This window comes from Alligator sinensis, unplaced genomic scaffold (assembly GCF_000455745.1).
Source record: "Alligator sinensis unplaced genomic scaffold, ASM45574v1 scaffold1086_3, whole genome shotgun sequence".
Lineage (NCBI taxonomy): Eukaryota > Metazoa > Chordata > Crocodylia > Alligatoridae > Alligator > Alligator sinensis.
Window position 1 is genome coordinate 2730204 of NW_005841975.1, and position 18550 is coordinate 2748753.

Below are 18550 nucleotides of genomic sequence, written 5' to 3' on the forward strand. Positions count from 1 at the left end.
GTGGGGGGCAGGAGGGGATGGACTAAAACTATTGTTTTTCACTTTCTAAAACTGGTATTCTTGTCATTGGCAAGCAGGCTGTGGGTATTCTGGATTATTAAGACATGCAGCAGACTGCAGGCTTTTATCAGACTTATACTGAAGAATTTATGTGTCTTGAGTTTGCTGGAAAACTGCTGGAGACCAGGTGGGTGCTTTAGTGACTCTAGTGGGGCTAAGGCTAAGCCCTGTCACGTTGTAATCCGCAAATGTAGCCAGAGATTTGCTGTTTCTATCATCCACTTTCTCATTAACTAGGAATCAGAAAGATTTTGAGAGCAGCCCAGAGGAGAGGCAAGTGGGGTTAGTGGTGAAGAAGTACACAAGGCAGATAACATTGCAACAAGCAGTACACTGTTACAACACGTTTTGTACTTCAGGCTTGGTGCACTTACTCCTCATAGGCTTTAGTAACAGAGTATAACCAGATGCATCAGTGGCATCCAGGAAAGGGATATATGTGTTTGCACCTCATCTGTTCCAGAGGGTTTCTGCCTATCTGCAGCATTTTCATAGCTCCCATCACTGCCATTACTGGGTGTCTCCATCTTCAAGGTACTTATCCTCATAAGTTGCTCTGAGCCTTTCTGGATAAGGTGGGATATAAATCTAAATAATACGAACAACAGCAACACCCCAGGAGGCATGACATGTGGAAGACAGGCCTAGAAAGTGTAAAGGTCAGATCCAGATTGGCTTCATAGATGTCTTCATTTTAGGCTTCAGCACTCCTAAAATAGATGCATTGATCCAAGAAGATGCCATCTCTCTCTTTCCGGTCCTTGATCCCTGTTGCTTATGGGTCCTTAGTCCAACAACAGTACCATTACTTGTGGCAGATAGTAGAGAAAACTTCACAGGCTTGTCAGCATGGGAGCACGCATTGTGGGCTCCTTTCTGCAGGATGAGCTCTGGCTGTTCCCATGTAGCACTGAAACATTGAAGATGAATGTCAGGGATGACATCAGTCATCGTGTCCTGGCCTTCATGCCAGGGGTCTTTAGCAAAGAAAGAGTCTGGTCATACTGTAGAAGGTTTGAAAGTCAAGAATACATCCATACGATGATACTTAAAGTAGGAATGTTCATGGCTGTCGCACCATTTGTAATTAATGGGTAGCAACCTCTGGAAATCTAGGGTGGACTCCTAGCTCTTCACTGAAGTCACTGGGCATTTTACCTTTGCCTTTAATAGGGCCAGTGCTTTACTACCCACCTAGTGAGAGATTTTTTTCCTAATATCTCACCTAAACTTCCCTTGCTGCAACTTGAGACTGTTGCTCCTTGTTCTCTCATCTGCCACCACTCTTTGGTAGTTGAAGGTTGCTATTAAATCCCCTCTCAGACTTCTCTTTTCCAAACTAAAGGCCCTTGTCCCACTCACAAATCGTGGGATTGTCTTGAAATTTTAAATTCTAATAACAGTTTGGGGGTGGAGTTGGCAGCCGTGTTGGTCTAAGGACATCAACAGACAAGGTTCTTTGCATAAATCCGATATCTTTAATTAGACCAACTCAAATAGTTGGAGGAGTTGGTTTAATAAAAGATATCAGATTTACCTAAAGAACCTTGTCTGCCAATAACAGTTTGGTTCATTTTTTGTAATTAATTTACTTTGGCAGTTGTGAGACCTTAGAAGACTCTTACAGATGTTTCTTTGTAACTGTGAATGCTCAGCTCTATTATTTAAAAAAGAAACAAAAGCAAGCAGGGATTCTGATGTAATCACATGATTCCAGGAGCTAAGACTTTAACTTTAAGCATCAAATACTGCCAGACTCACAAAGCAGTTATGAGAGTTGGCAATATTGCTGCAAGATGGGAACAAAAGAGCAGCCTGGAAGTGGTGTGAAAGGGTTATCAAAATGTTTGGCTCACTTACGTCATTTGCAACAGTGGGCACTCCACAGGGAAATGACTCACTGTTCAGATATTTTTGGGTGCAGAATGAGAAGGCTAAGAGACACCTGCACTACTTTGGGCCAGCAAGGTGAAGGAAGTCCTGTAGGAGGGAACTGGAGGCATGCAGAATATAAAATGGAGGTCAGGCAGATGGAAAAGGAAACCATTAGTCAAGGACATAAAGCCCAAATGGGACACTGTCTGAGAGGAGCAGAGATAGGAAGCAGAACAGATGAACGCAGGTGCCAATCAAAAAATCATAGAAACTAAGGGCTGGGAGGGACCTCAAAAGATCATCAAGTCCAACCCCCCTGCTCTGGGCAGGAATACTGCTGAGATCAGATGATCCCAGTAAAGTGTCTGCCCAGTCTACTTTTGAAGACTTCCAAGGTTTGGGACTGCACCACCTCCTTGAGAAGTCTATTCCAGATTCTGGTCACCCTTACCGTAAAGAAGTTCTTCCTTACATCCAACCTGAAACCATCCTCTAACAGTTTATGGCCATTGCTCCTTGTCCTCCCCTGGGGTGCCCTAGTGAACAGTGTTTTTCTCCTAGCTCCCAATATTCACCCTTTACATACTTATAGATGGCCACCAAGTCCCCACTTAGTCTTCTGTTCGCCAGGCTGAACAGTCCCAGATCCTTTAGTCTTCCCTCGTAAGGTTTCTCCTCCAGGCCCTTAATCATTCTTGTGGCCCAATGTAAGCCCCCCACCCCTCACCTGCAGCTGGGGGGGTGGGGGGCACTTGGGGCTGTTACAGCACCCTGCTGCAGCAGCCATTGCCCCCTGCCAGGGGAGCCAAGTCCCTGGCTCTCTAGCCCTGGCAGCTGGGGCCCCCTTCCGGCAGGGCTGGAGGAGCAGGAGCTGTGGGTGGAGGACTGGGGCACCAGCAGGGCTGCGTGTGTTTTGTGGGGGAATGAGGGGCAGGAACAGGGCTGGGGGGCTGTGGGAAGGGAGCGAGGGGCACCAGCAGGGCTGGGGGGTTGGGGGGTGGGGGGTGAGGGGCAGCAGTAGGACTGCAGGGGCTGTGGAGGGGGAGTGAGGAGCACCAGCAGGGCCAGGGGGCTGTTGGAGGGAGTGAGGGGCACCAGAAGGGGCAGAGGGGTGGTGGGCTTTCATTTTAATCACAGATTTGGAGGGGGTTATCAGAGAATTTGCATTTTTTTATCGGAGAAAACCAGGATCCCTGGTTATCACCCCTGATTCTTCTGGGGGTAATTTTCCACTGGATTAGACACAGTACCCCAGTCTGTGGGGTTAAGCAGGTTAAATTTTGCATTGTCTGTCCCCTGCTTTCTTGTAATGGAGTATTGCCAGCTGCATACATTGCCAGCTGCGTACATATCTGTGCCTATCCACAGCATCAGTGAATCTGTTGGATGGGCAGGGATTCAAAGGAGCAGCCAAGGAGGATGAAGGCAATACAGAGAGGAAAGATGGCCTTGAGACAGGAGCAAGAGCAGCCACACAGCAGTCCCTAACCTATGTGCAGGGGCAGAAGGGGTAGGAAACCAGACCATTTACCCATGTGTTTCCTGTGTGAGGACCAAAAAGAAGTGTCCCGGGGAGGTTAGGTTCTCTGCTAACAGCCATCGGGGGGGGGGGGGGGGGGCTAGCCACCTCCCAGTGAGGGTCTGGGGCAGAGCTCAGCTCTCCTGTACTCAGCCCAGCTGAGCTGGTGGGTTGCATCAGGAGACAGATGCTGTGTATAGGGAAATACATGAGCCTCCCATAGGAGCCTGCATGGGATTGTAAAAAGCTCCATTCCCAGCCCTTCCCCCTCGCAGAGGTCACACCTATATCTGCACAACACCCTGTGCAGCAAACACGTGCATCACCCCTAACCTCTGGGGCAGGATCAAGCCCTGAGCAGTTCATCATCAGAGCAACTCAGGTCACAGTCCCATAAACAAATCACCATGGGCAAAGCAGGACACCTCTAATTTGCTCTATAAATCATGGAAGAATACAAGCCACAGAGGAAGATCCATGCCAGAGCCCTTTGCTTGTGACATCTCCCCCTGGGCGAGCCATTGTAACATGCTGGACAAAATGACTCAGCCAAATTAAACTTGTGCATATAATACAACTGGCAAAGCCCCTGGGAGGAGGTGAGGGGGGAGACCATGCCATGAGGGGGTTCTCCCGAAACTTACAGCTGGCATTGATGTGCCAGGGAGCTTACTACCCCAATTGCTCCCCACTTTCTAATGCAGCAGGTAGAGAGATCACCCACCAAGCTGTCTAACAGCCCAGAGCCTCCACTCTGGAGGGTTGTGTCTGTATTGATTCCTGTGTCCCCTACCCACTCACTGACAGCAATGGAAAGCAGGTAATGGGGATTCCTCTTGTCTATCTCCCCACCTCAAGTGGGAGATTTTTGTAGCCCAAAGGAGGAAACACAGGACACCTCTCATGGGAACAAGCAAGGACAGAGGTCAGTAACAGATCAGTGTTAGGAGCTGGCAGAAAGTAGCTCATTTTACTTGCACTGTCAAGTGCTGTCTCCCAACACATCTCAGCTGGTCCCATCTGGAGTTGGGAAGCTGGCATGGAGGCAGTCCATCCCTGTCTTGCCCCTTCCGCATAACTGGCCCTGTACATCCTACCTGCGTTCTGCAGATGGGGGCTCAAGGCTGTGGGTGCGCAGAAGCTTGCAAAGAAAAAAAAAATGTTGCAACTATTTAGTTGATTTAATAAAATATCACCTCTGCCCCAAGAATTGTCTGCCTATGCCCTTAGACCAACATGGCTACAACCAATATCCCAGAAGCTTGAAAGTGTGAGATGTGAGAATTGCACAGAACAGCCAGCCACCAGGGTGGGAGCACAAGAGTTTTGACCTGCTGATGATGATTTGGCTGGGACTTGGATGATGGAGGGAAGTAGGTTGTCCCTGGGTGGGGGCTGCTGTAATGAGAGGGCTGGCTAGGTCTTTCACCAATGGAGGATTCAAGAGGGGTAGACACTTGAGAGGCAAATCTGAGGATACTGTTGGACAGGTTGTCACTGCTGAAATGAAACCATTTGTGGCTTCCTGGGAGGGGAGGGGAGCAGGAGATGTTGGTAGCTGTTAGAGGATGGGTTGCAGGACTTGGAGAGAGTGGTTAGTAGACAAGGAAAGAAAATTGATTTCCGGGACAGGAGAATGAGGAAGAACTACAGGGTCCCTTTGGAGTTAGTAATGGATTTACCTAACCTCAGTCCATTATTCAGGCTCCAGGCAGGGGGCCTACATTTCAGGGTCCTCCAAGATAGCTATTTCCTAGTATGTGAGCCTCCGTTTCTGCTAGAGCGCAGGCTTCTGTTTGTGGTTCAGCCTCCTTTCCTGAGCATTGAAGGCTTGGAGAATGTGGAGGAGCATTTTCAATTGTTCTGCTCCAGTTTCATCATTGCCTGGGTTCTGATTTTTGAATCTGCTATAAATGCAGGGAAAAAAAGATCAGGGTATAATTGAAGAGAGCTGAATGAAATGACCTGCTCAGTACAGAGCAGCGGTCCAGAAAGCCAATCCAGTAGGACACTGGATAAAAAAGGAAAGATGAAAATATGAAAAGCATAATGAGGCTGTTAATAGTGTGATGGTACAGCACGTCTGTTCCTTGGATACACTGTTCTGGTTTGGTGACATCATCTCAAAAACAACAGTGCAGAAACGTAAGAAAAATAATCCAGAGAACTGCAACAAAAATACTTGGAAGCATTCAGGCAATGCTGTGTGGGTGTAGGTGCACACATATGTGTGCATGTGTGTGCGCGCAGAGCTGGCGCACAACTAAATGAAATGCAATCATTCTTCTCTGAAGCCTACTTCAGAATGCTTTTGGATAGCAGTGGTCCAAGTAAAATTACTCTCCTAGGAGCCCACACGTCCATTTTGTTCCTGGGCTAAACCTTTATTCATCTAGTTTGGTAATAAATAGCTGTTATTTTACACAATCCATATTTGTAACCTGTGTTTTCCATTCAGTAGCAGCTTGGGGAAAAGAGAGGGAAGCAAGAGGTTACCTACTGCAGCATCTCACAGTGACTGGTAGTCCAGGGCTGTGCAGCACTCCTTAAAGTTGGTGTAAGAGATGCAGTCTAGTACAGGTCATTGACCTAATAGACCATTGATTTTAATTGAGTTAATCTGGCCCTTAAACCTTTTTTCACATCCATCACATTGATAAAACAGCAAACTTTTCTGGTAGTGTGGATCTCCAGTGCAAGAGACTCCATATTCATGATGGCAGTCCTAATGGTTCAGCTAAGAGCTTTCCTTAACAAGGCACGGGGCTGTTCCTCCCTCACTCCCACCTCATGCATGCCCCAGTACTGCTGTGTCTGAGCAAACTGGATTTCACCAGCTCCTAGGAGATCTAGCAGGCATCACCTCTGAATCTCAGGCGCAAATGAACCTCCTGCCCCAAAACCTGCATGCACTTCCCACCACATCACAGCTGCTGCTCCAAATCCATCTATAAAGGGGTGTTGTGTGAAAATGATGGGCAGAGCATTAAAATGGATGACAGGTAACAAAGTGTGCATCCATAGTATAAAACTCATTGACATTAGAGATCACAAGGCCAAAGCTTACACATTTACAAGGATAATAAGAACATGCTGAATGATGTTAGTCAACTGACTTTCACATTTGGAACCAAGGAATATATGTTTTTAGGTTCCAGGGAATAAGCCAACCACTGGGTCATTGGAAAAAAGAAAAACTTCCCACGTGGGTATTATCCCATTAGTGCCCTCTTCAACATTTTTTATTCTTACTCTGAAGTGTCTGGTACTATCATGAATAGGGTACTGGTCTGGACACAGGGTTGGTCTTATTGGCAGAGCAGTTCCTAAAAGGCAGTCATTTGAGGCAATGTTTTTGAATGCTATGATACATAACAAATATCACTACAGATGCACTTAATTGTAGAGGCTGTGTAGGATGGCTGTGAGTGTAGGTGGGAATGTTCTGATGAGAAACATTTTCATCCCATTTTTAAGCAGAAGTTAATCTAAATAGAGCTGGTGGGAAAATTATATTTCACCCCTACCACGTGGGAAATTTGACCATAAAATGGGCATTTTTTTAGTTTTTGACAGTTTCAAGAAAAAATGAAGACTTTTCATTGAAAAAAGTCCCCAAAATTTGGCCAAAAACTGCTTAAAAGTGAAAGTTGCCAAAAACATTGAAATGTTCAGTTTAAAACTCAGTGTTTTCATTTTTGGGCCAAAATGTTCAATATTTGAAGCTTTTTTATTTTGCTTTTTCCAACTGCAAATTGAAAATTTTCAAGGATCGTGTTTACTTCCTGTGAACATTTTCATATCACCAAACACTTAATTTTTAGTTTAAAAAAATACATTTTAGTGGAAATTTTTTTACTAGTGTTGCCTGTACATTACTTCCATGTGAGGCCATGTTACACACTGAACAATGACATAGCAACAACCAATGGATCTTGAATCCCTACAACGCATAGAGATTATAAAGACATGCAGGTGTTGCTTTGCTAGAGGCATGTGGTCCTCTCCCTGGAAGATATTGGTAGGATTATTAGTGGTGGAAAATTTTGCCTACTACAGCTGCTGCTAATGGCAGCAGCCTCATGACCCTGACTTTACTGAATAAATATGAGATTGATGTATTGAGTAAAACAGGTAGGAGTCAATAGACTGGATTCTTACCAGGCACTTCAAAGATAATAAAACTTAACATTTACTGCATAGCCTAATGCTTTAGAGTTTCAAGGCATTATGTAGATGTTAATTAGAGAGACATATCAGAAGTGCTTTGACATCTGAAGGGAGATGGTGATCTGCCACCCTGGCTAGAGGTTAGATGAGGCTCCATTTGGATAATGGATTACATAGGGTTGCCAAAAGCTAGATAGTTAAAAGGCAGGGAGTCTTTTTGCTGAAGACTAACGTCATTAGCTAATGGCTAGAGGTACAGATCCTCTGCCCGGGTGGGGGTGGAAGGAAGGGTTGACTTTGTTAGTAGCCACGTTGAAAGAGGACTGAATTCCTGATTTTAAAAGTTAGCAGTGGGAAAGTTCAGAAGTCATCAGATTTGTTTGGTTTGGGTGCTTTTGGTGGCTATTCCATCCCTTGCCCTCCATTTGCAGAAGGCCCCCAGCCTGTCTTCCTGCAAACTGAGAAGCAGATTATGCTGCAGTGTACCTGCCTGTCCTCTGAAGAAGGACAACTAAGAAAATAGAAAAAACAGTACCTGCAGGCTAAACTGAGAGGCAGACAAAACCTGGAACCCCTCACTGTCCTGGCCCCATGAGCATGCTGTCCTGCCCTCCCTCCACCTATATTCCTAATCCCCAGATGTACCATGCAAAGGAAATGCTCCACAGCTGTACTTTCCACCTCATTGTGGAGGGAGAGCTCTGGACCATGCAGGGAACGAGCGTAAAGCCTCTTGAATTAGGAGCAGAAATGGTCAAAAAACAAATTGGGCAAAAACATCTTCAATGAGCAAGGGAATTTTGTATTAAGAGAAAGCACTGACTCAAAATAAATTAAATTTTGATTACAATTCTGTCAATGAGAAGTTCTGTCATGTAGGCTTGATTGGACAAGCCTGGTTTTGTTTTTTTTGAAAGCTGCAAGTAACACTGGGTTTGGATATTTCCAGTTTCAGTTTTGAGGGATTCCTCACCTTTCTCAGCCTCCTGTTCTCTTTTTCCTTTAAGGGGAAAGAGCGCAGGAAATGGAGAGAGAAAGGAGAAGTACCCTGAAAAAACAACAATTTGAAGCAGGTGTATTGATTTGGTTCCATTTCAACGTAATGCCACAACATCAAACATCGAAGTTTAGATGGAGATGAGATCATTGGCTCTCTTTCATTCCACATTTGTTTTTCTTTTGCCAAAATGGATTTGGATATTTCCAATTAAAAGCTCTTTTTTCCTCTTTCTCTCTCCTCTCTTTTTCTTTTTCTTTCTTCCAGTCCTGATGTATAATGCTGTATCCATTGGTGTGGTGGGTAGGTAACTGTGGCTGTAGTAGAGACCCAGGGCCAGTGAGCCAGCTCTGGAGCTTGGGAGTAGGCGGTGTTATTGCTCTGATATTTGGTACCCCAGCATTTTTAGCTGTTAGCTTCCATCTGTCACAGTCTTATGCGTTAGGCTCTCTTAGCATTAAGAGCTGAAACTGAAAAGCACAACAGCTGGTAATGTGGTGGGGTCCCTACTGCAAATCTCCCTTCTGGGTCACTCTTATGAGAGTTCAGCACCCCTTGGAGGCACCTGATCACCATGTTGTGAGCCCACTTGCAGGCTCATGCACAAGAGAGACTGGCCCTCTAGAGACCAAACCCGTCCCCTCAACGTGGCCTCTGATGGAGATCCTGGATTGCTGGTTGGCCAAGCCATCTGGCTGTACCATCCAGACTGCCATCCATCCCTTTGCATTACAATCCATCATCTGAGTTTTCACGCTAGAATCGATGGCTGAGCCGGAACCCAGACGAGCCCTCATCCCTCCGGTGTAGCTGCATGCCAGTGCAACTATTAAACCTAGAGAAGCATCCAGCCTTGTCAGAAGGCACAACACAGAGGGAATTAGCATATTTAATTAAGGAGCCTGGTGAATGGCATTACATAGTTTCTTAATTAACAGCCATGTGCTCAGGAGATGGTTTTAAATTAAGAGGGGTTTTTTTTTTGGTTTTTTTTTTAACATTTCCCTTTTTTACCATGCATTTAGTATAATCAGGGAGTCTGTTGTTTTCATTATTGTGGGGGGCTGTGAAGAGCTAGATTTTCTCAATACATCCTAAACGCTGGAAGAAGTCCCTCTAGGATGCCTAGAGGGCATCCCCTACTCTGGGGAACCGTTTAATGCTACACAAAGTGAATGGTGGTGCTCATGTTAGTGATCCTTTCCTAGCGGGTTGAGGTGAGCACTCCCTAAGCCCAGAGGTAAAAGGACGTGAAAACTGAGTCATGTTTTTGCCAGCCAGCATAAATGGCAGCTATGCTGGGGTGAGAAGAATCGGTACATATTCCCCTGCCAGACATTCCTGACAGTGCCACCAAGCAAGGTATTGTGGACAGTGCCCTACACTAATAATAGCTATCAGTTAGTTATTATTAGTGTAGGGCAGTGTCCACAATATGGTAGGTGCTTTCCACACCGTTAGTGTCCCTAGATGAACAAAGAGATGGGCAGAACTGAGGCAGAGGGCGATAGCAGACAGGCAGTGTTTGTAGGGCTCTTATTCCTTATTCCACTGTCTTTTTAGATTGATCAGAAGAGCATTGGCCGGTGGTTCTTCAGCTCTGGTGTCTGCCAGGTTGCCTCCTCCTGAATGGCAAATAGGACCATGGTCCTTAGGTTCAGCACTGCCACATGTTATCTTGTTGGATGTTCCTTTCTGATCCCTTTGCTGCTTAGCTGTGGTAGTTGGTTCCCCTACCCTTGGACAGCTGACCCCAGCAAGGTGTCTCAGACCAGTGTCATGGCTCCATCATTCCTTGTGCAGGCCCTGCTGTCTTCTTCCAGGCCCTGTTGCTTAACCAGTGTTTGCTATCCCTTCCCTCCTCTGCCACACAACTTCCATTCTTTGTGTAACCCCGCAGTACTCCAAGAGGTACCCCCTCTCCAGTTGAAGGGATCAGAGCAGGTGCACAAGTGCTGTGGGAGGTGTAGGGACCCTCCTCCCCCTATAGAGCAGAGCCAGATCACTAATGGGGACTTATCCATATACCTTTTAAGGAGAGAACAGTACTGGGAACATAACCAGTATAAACCAGGGGTATAGGGGACACTACAATGCCCCGAGGGGGCAGGATTCAACAAAGGTTAGACACTTACAATCATAGACATATTCATCCGGTAGACAAAAGACAGGGTTAATAAAATATAAAACACAAACAGCAGAACAAACAATACTGGTGGGCGAAATATAAAGGGCACAAAATACAAAATGTCAAATAACAAGGAATAACAAGGCCTAGGTACCTGGAGAAGGGGGAGAGAGTGCCCCTTTCCACTGCAACAAGAATTTCTCCCTGTCACTTCACTCACCCCGAGTCATCCCAGCTGGGACTGGGACTTGAATTTGCATCTCCCACATGGTAAGCAGACACTCTGTCACACAGCCACCAGTGCTGGTGCTGGTGCTGCTCTGAGCTGCTAGGGGTCTTGACCTTCCCGGAGCCCCGGCCTCACATTGAGCTGCCTGGTCTCTTGGAGGAGCTGGAAGCAGAGCTGGGAACCTCTCAGGTCACTGCTCAGATCCTTGCTGGAGCTAGGGAGCCTCTCCTGCTAGCTGCAGCCTCTCATAGGTGATCCTGGAGCCCAGCGGGAGCCTCTCCTGCCAGCCACACACCCACGCTGCTGAGGGTCCAACTGCTGCCTGCAGGTCCCACTCCTTCAGGTGCTTCTGGGGCAACTGCTCCCACCGCACTAGCCCAGCTCTTTGCCAGCTCCTTGAAGCTCCTTCCTTGTGGTCCCTCACTGGTCTTTCCTGAGTCAGCCTCGCTATCCCTTTTATCCCCCTCCAGGTGACCCAAGGGGCCAATCAAAGGACACGGAGGGTGAGTCTCTGGGGCCTGATTGGTGAGGAAAGGGAATCCCAAGTCCTCCAATCATCTTTTACCCTTTCAAAACCCCTGGGCCAAATCACTACCAGCCAGCCCGTCACATTCAACACGTCTTTGTAAGCTCCAAGCAGGCAACAGGCTTTTGACACCAATTCCTTGAGTCCCAGCCTCATGTGCTCTGGAAAGAGCCACTGCTCAGCTCAAAGGAATTCCTTCATCTTGCTGCAGTGCTCACTTGCAGCAGAGTACTAACTTCAAGCAAGTTTGGTGCAAACATGGCCAGGCGAGTAGATAACTTGCATGAACCAGCTGGCACATTACAGAGGCCGTTCAGCCCTCAGCCAGCAAAGGGCTCCTTCATCCCCAGCATACAGGGAACACCAACACCTGCTGAGGCCACAGGGACCAGGCTCAGGAGGAAACCTGGTGTTGGGACCAGTCTGGGAGTGGGTGGAGGTGGGTGACCCGGGTAGCAAGCAGCTTGTGGGGTGCGAGCAAAAGGCTGGGAGCTGACTGGAGAGAGAGCCTCCAGTGGGGAAGAGGCCAGGAGCAGCTACAGCAGGAAGATGCAGGACAGCGGCACAGGCGCGCATAGGAGGACCATGGGGAGACATACTTAGATGTTTCCCTGCAAACCCCTGTAACGGGCTGCTGCTGTGGGCTGTCGGGAACTGCTGCTTAGATTTGCCACTGTGACTGTTGCAAGCAGGTGTGCCCAAGGTCTTTCCACCTACCATTTTAATACCTCTTTATATCTTCAGTGTGCGTGTAAACAGGATCCTCCCCACAGGACTACAGCCAGTGCTGCTCAGAGCAGGTAGGAGCATTACCCCGGCCTGGGGTGCTCCCAAACATCAGAGGGGACTGGCGTCTTCCCCCTCGCCTCTTTCCCCCCAATCTCTCCCCACACCAGGGTCTGTTACAGCCTCAAAGACAGCCTATAGCTCATTGTGACTCTGGGTAATTTCCATATCCATTATCACACTGAATTCAGCTCAGTCAGGTGTGACCTCATTCAGAAAAGGTGGCTGTTGGATGTTTCTAGCTAGAAAGCAGATCATGCTATGGCCTGGGCTAACATGCTGCACACCATTCTCAAGTGACCTCTGGAGAACTGCATGAATGATTTACATTACCGTCTTCTTTTGAGCTACCAAATAATAGGCAGGGGCTTGGGGTTCACTGAGCCCTTCCTGTGTCTCATGAATCCTGCAAGATAGCACAAGCTACACAGCCACAGCTACAAAATCAAGCTAAGGCTGGACTGGCAGTATCCTTAGCTCAAAGCGATTGGTTCTGATGAGTTGAGTAGAGATGATCAAAAGCTTTTCCCCTGAAAAAGTCATTTGTTCAAATAAATAATTCTTTTTAAAAAAAAATCAATATGCTGACTCTTTTTTTTTGCAAATTTGTCTAGCTTTTTATTTATTATTATTTTAAAATAGTTCTGTCCAATAAATATCTCAAGTGTTATTGAGACAGCTAATAGAATATTTTGTTTAGTGAAAACTGAGCATTTGCTAAATGAAAAAATGTCCTTGGTCATTCTGATGCCTTGCAAGAACAGAAGAAAATATCAGCAAAAAATGTCATTAGTATTCTCACTGGGTGTATTTCCAACCTGCGAAACCAAAGCAACATAGAACCATTACCATTTTAAATTAACTCAGGTTTCCATTTTTCAAACAGCTCAGCCATTAAAGCAGGTTCATTGCAGGATACTCTGATTTTAATTTCTACTGTGCTGATATAAAAAACACCAGTGAGCCTTTTTGTCTGTCTTTTGAGGCTCATTTTACCATTTGGTTAGGATTGCCAGGTTCTAGGCAGATTGCCTGAATTTATCTACACAAGCTGACCAAATATGCAGATTCTGTCACACTTTAGTAATGTGATACCTGAGTATTGTATGGTCTAATTCCCATTTGAGGCAAGCATATTCTACCTTTTTGTTGCACAGAGACTTTGGGCATAATGAAAGACATATTCTTTCCTCCAGAGAACAGCTGAGCTACTTTGAAAATGTCTGCATGTTCTTCAGCAAGACCGGGTTTTCACTCTCCACTGTATCTACTGCTGGCTACAGCTCTATCAGTTCAAGATCTAAATATAATCCCAAGGCTATAACTACTGGTGCCGAAATTCAGGCTTCCAAGTGATATCCTTTGTGGTTGCTTTCTGGCCTGCACTGTTGCTTTTTATTGTAAACTCCATGTACATTGTTAGTGCCCTTCAGTAAAACTGGAGATTGGAGTTTGCAGACTGCATTTTTTAGGTTTCTTGGGCTCTTATGTCAGTTTGAAATGTAATGAGAGCTCAGCAAATGCTTGGCTTGTGCCTGACATTGTTTGCCTGAATGTTGTTAGCAGTGACTGGGTATCAATAGGAATCATACTGTGTTCATAAACATTATTCCTTTTCACCTGTTGGCCAGTCCTATGCCAGGCTTTATTTGGACTAGAGCTGCAGGTGTGTATCAGTAAAGCCCTATAATGTGCCCAAGGAGAAAGGGCAGGGGATCAACACTATTGATTACTTAGTGATCAACTCTTGCTGTTCCTCCTCAGACAATCCAGCAGTGCTGAGTGATTAAAACCTGACCTGAGCCAATAAATTGAGCTACTTTTGCACCCCCTGTATTTATTCTGACCCGTGCCCCAGGGCTGCCTAAAATCATGTTGGTTTGTAATAGCCCTGGCTTTTTCAGCGGCCCAGGCCCCTTACAAAAGGGATTGCACAGAAGAGTGGGGTAAATCTGTTTTGCACCTCTTGTACAACCCAGTTATCCAAAAGGCATTTTATTGCAGCTGGCTCCATCCTTACCGTTCCTTTATGCCATCTAGTTGGTGTGAAGGAACCACAGCATGTTGCATAGTGTGACCCTGAGGGAGTCTGCCCTGCCTTTGTGGGATCTCTTAGCCATTTGTATCTGTTTCGGTTCACGAAGTTCACCATCCCCAACAGAATGCATTTCATTCTCACCAGGCCCAATGTCATGAGTTTGTCCTCTTAACACCTCAGCCTGAACACAGTCAGAAATTAATGTGAATCTCCATCATAGTGTCCATTCCTGTCCCCGCAGGCTGAGGGGCAGCTGTGCTCCAACCAGCCCTCTTAAGATGGAAAAGAGCCTTAAAAATTTTGGACCTGAACCCTATGCAGAATCACCTTATGAGATGGGGGAGGAGACGTTGCCATAGGTTGCCTTCTCCAGCAAGTCTGTGCTTGAGGGGCACAGGGAGCAAAACGGGATGTTCAGGACCCATTCTGAAAAGCACTGATGTCAGTGGCAGGTTTTCACTTGGAACAAGCCCTGAGTGAAGGGCCATGTGTAAAATGCTTGATTCATAGGTGTGCTTGCAGCTCCCAAACTGCTTTCACCTGTGGGATCGTAGGCCCTCTCCTTGCTCAGTGGGTTGCTTGCCAAACCCATTTTCCACCTGAGGGTGCTCAGCCATACTGGACACAAGACCATGCCTGCATCCACATCTGTCCAAGTTTATCAGTCTCCAGGGAATCTGAGCAGGAGGTGTCTGGTGGTGTGGGTGAACCTTACAAGAGTGGGGGTGATTTGCCTGGGGAGGGATCTCCCAGTGCAAATGCTCAGCAGAAGCTTATCTGAATTGTCTTTTGGCTTGTTTTTTGTTTGGTTTTTTTGGGGGGGCGGTTGTTTTGCAGATTGGCCCATAACAAATTCATAGTTGCAGCTGAAAATTAATAGTGTGATAACCAGAAATAACCAGCCCTGATTAAGAGAGAGGAATTAACAATGTAATATTTAACTGGACTCCCTAAACATGACAGATTGATTAAAATGTAATGTACCAAAAAAAGAGGAAAAGACCATACAGAGAAGGCCAGATCCTCATGTGGTGTAACACAGCAATGCCCCACTGGCATCAGCAGGCTATCTGATTTATGCCTGAGGAGGGTCTGGCCCCACAGAGCTAGCTTCTTGCAAAAGGAAACCCCACCACAATGGTAAATGTGTTTCTCCATGGGAGAAAGCATGGAAGGAGAAAGCCATGCCAGAAGCTGCTCCCTCTGCACCTTGAAAACAACAAACTCAAAAGCTAGGACACGGTAAAGGAAGCTGGGCAGCAGTAGAGACCAGCACGGCAGATATGTGCTATGGCTCTGGAGTCATTGTGGTAAAGTCCACCTCCATAGTTGACAACTGGAGAAATCGGTTATATTCCGCCTTGGCAAACCCATGCGCTGCCAGCAGTGGGGGAAGATTAAACAGCAGGAAATTAGCCAAGGCCTGAAGAGCAAGCATGTGCCTTTTGGACGTAATCATGTTCCAACACCAGAAAAGGTCTGATCATCACAGTTTTGGTGATGGTCCCCAGAGCTTTTCCATCTGAACTGTTCTCGTTTCATGCTCACTTGCAGTCTGCTCAGAACCTGTGCATAAGTCTGAGCTCACCCGCACGTGCTGCAAGTTACTGAAATGTTTCCTTTACCTTTCTCCAGAGGGCCTTAAAAGAAAATAATCCAGAACAAGGAGAAACCTTTACTTCAAACTTCTCTACCTAATGGTTTTTTTCCTCTTTCTCTTGCAGTTGGGAAGACATCCCTGATCACAAGGTTCATGTATGACAGTTTTGACAACACGTATCAGGTGAGACCTTTTCTCCTCTCTTTTGGCACTGGAGTATTGCTCACCTCTGTGGCCACCTACCCCACTGATTGATAACCATGCCCTTTGCAGAGCACCAGAGTCAGTTTGCAACTGAAGTAAGAGGCTGGTAATGGATGTGCAGATGTTGCTCACATGTAAATCTAGCATGGTGACCTGAGCTGCCTGGTTGAAGATTAGCATTGGCATCTATGTACTTGCATCTGATTCTTTATACGTGAATGAAATCAGCTGGGCCTGCTAAGGGAGGCTCCCAGCTGGTGAATAAGAGTGTGTACAGCACATGCATTTCTATTAGGTGCTTAAACTGGCTACCAGCCAGCTTCCTGGTAATGACTGATATGAGTGCAGTCTGGTTTCTGCTTACATTACCTATTCTCAGGCAGTGCCGTCCTTCCCCCTGCAGCTGCAGGCACTGATGCTCCTTACAGCCATCCTAACGAGACCGCTCAGCACATTTGGTAGGTTTTTTTTCTTACATGAGGTTGGTAACCATGATTGCTTGGCATTCTAGATGTGTGCTGATACGGCAGCTGTGATTTTTCTCAGATTTTTAAAAGTCTCCACTGATACGGTTGATCAGAAACCATTTCTTTGTTTAAAGCTAGAGGCTTGACATTTCTCCCAGTATAAATCAGGAATGTTCCCACTGTAGTGAATGGAATTCCTTCAGCATAAAGCTTAAATTGGAGTAGAACCAGACCTGAATTCTTTGTATCCCAACTCCGCTTTGTGCACCAGTTTCTCACTGAAGTGCCTTGGAATGTAAAAGAAAAAAGGCTGTACTTCTTTTTTTTCTTTGGTGCACGCAAACCATGGGATTTCCCATCTTTCTTTCCTTTGCTTGTGGGATGAACAGTATCACCCCACAACCAACAGAAAACACCTTGTAACTGCCTCCAGATGTCTCATATATCTCCCCCTTTCACTACATCTCCATGTTCTCCAGACTTGTTTGCATCAAGAGGCTTTGCACTCATCCAGAGATGGATGGAAAAAGAAAAATGAAATGTCATTTAGCTAAGAGATGAAGATATCAATCACAGCATGTGTATGCTGGCAGCTCCTGTTACAAAAGAACTAACATGAACTTTTAAGTGATGCATGGCCTAAAAGTCTTGCCTCCATGTTAATGATGTTAGAGAAATTTCATGGCTGTAGGAATCCATCTGTGGTCCTTCAGAAGCCAGCCCTTCACGATGATACATGAGACCAGATCGGGAGTAGATGTCTTAGGGACAAGAGAGCAGGGCAGTGGTAATACTTAAAGCTTCTACAAGCCTTGCAGAGTCCATATGCATGCCTACTGCATCTTTGCAGCAACCACACCTGCCCTTGCCTGCAGCCCACACAAGTCCCTTTTGAGGGGTATTCCCCTTCCTCCATTTACAGGAGCTGGCAGCAGGACCTAAGGGCAGGATTTCCTACTTGTGCTCTACCTACACAGAGCTCAGGGGGCAGTGGAGAGGCAAACTTTTTAGGCAGAGCTAAGACATCATAGTATTGCTGCTAGTATATGGGACCCCTGCACACTTTGTTCAAAAGGTTTGGGGTTTAGATCCCAATGTGCATGTCACACAAAGATACCAGAAACAGACTCCAGCTGGCTGGCTTGGCCTACCCCAGATTGTTTTCGAAAGATCAGAGCATGAGATGTCTCTGAAAAAGTAAAAAAGCTCTCAACGAAGAGAACTTAGGCTATTGTTATGACAGAGCTCCCAAAGGGCCAGGGAGCAGTGCTGATGGATTAGAGAGCATATCTGGGAGACCTGGAGAAATCTAGTCGGCACGTCCAGCTGGAAAGGAGAAGTGGAGATTCCCTCGGTATTTGGGAAGCTGCCAGGTGGCATAAAGCAATCACTGGCTAGTGTGAGGACCTTGGCGGCTATGCCAGGGACCAGTTTGTGTGCCACACCTGTGGGTGGGGCAGAGCCATCACCTGAGACCTGTTTTTTGATGAATGTACTCTTCCTATCTAGACTAGAAATCCAGGCCCCATCAGCCAAGGCTGGGCCAGGCTCATTGGTGCCAACTGGAAGGCCAGAAGGGAACAGTGCACCACGTTGAATGGGTTGTATGTCAGGGGCAGGGATGGAGCATGTGGTACTCTAGTCAATCCTTGGCCAGCAGAATGGTCCCTGTGGCTCCTCTGCATTCTGCCTGGGGCCAGTCCAGTCGGGTTGCTCCCCAGAAGTAGACAGGTGGTTTGGAGGTGCTCTTCAGGTGTAAGATACATAAATAAAGCAATGTTTACCCACTACAGAGTTATCAAATCCTATACCAAGCACATTTCCCCTGTGTTAACAAACAGAACGTTAGCTAATTAGAATATATTGGCCCAAGGACTCTTAGGCAAGAAAACTTCTATGCCTATCACTTACCTTAAACTGAAAGTGCCATCATGCTAATGATTACACTTGA

The 18550-nt window shown here is 46.4% G+C and overlaps 1 protein-coding gene across 1 annotated transcript in view; it reads left to right on the forward strand.

The window, feature by feature from the left end:
- The first annotated feature begins 15700 nt into the window (after window positions 1-15700).
- Window positions 15701-18550, forward strand: part of RAB6B (RAB6B, member RAS oncogene family) — a 46982-nt gene continuing 44132 nt past the window's right edge. Inside the window, exons 1-2 of the mRNA XM_014518685.2 lie at window positions 15701-15779; window positions 16053-16111. Of these exons, the coding sequence (XP_014374171.1) occupies window positions 15701-15779; window positions 16053-16111 (138 nt within the window). The remainder of the gene's footprint in view (window positions 15780-16052; window positions 16112-18550) is intronic.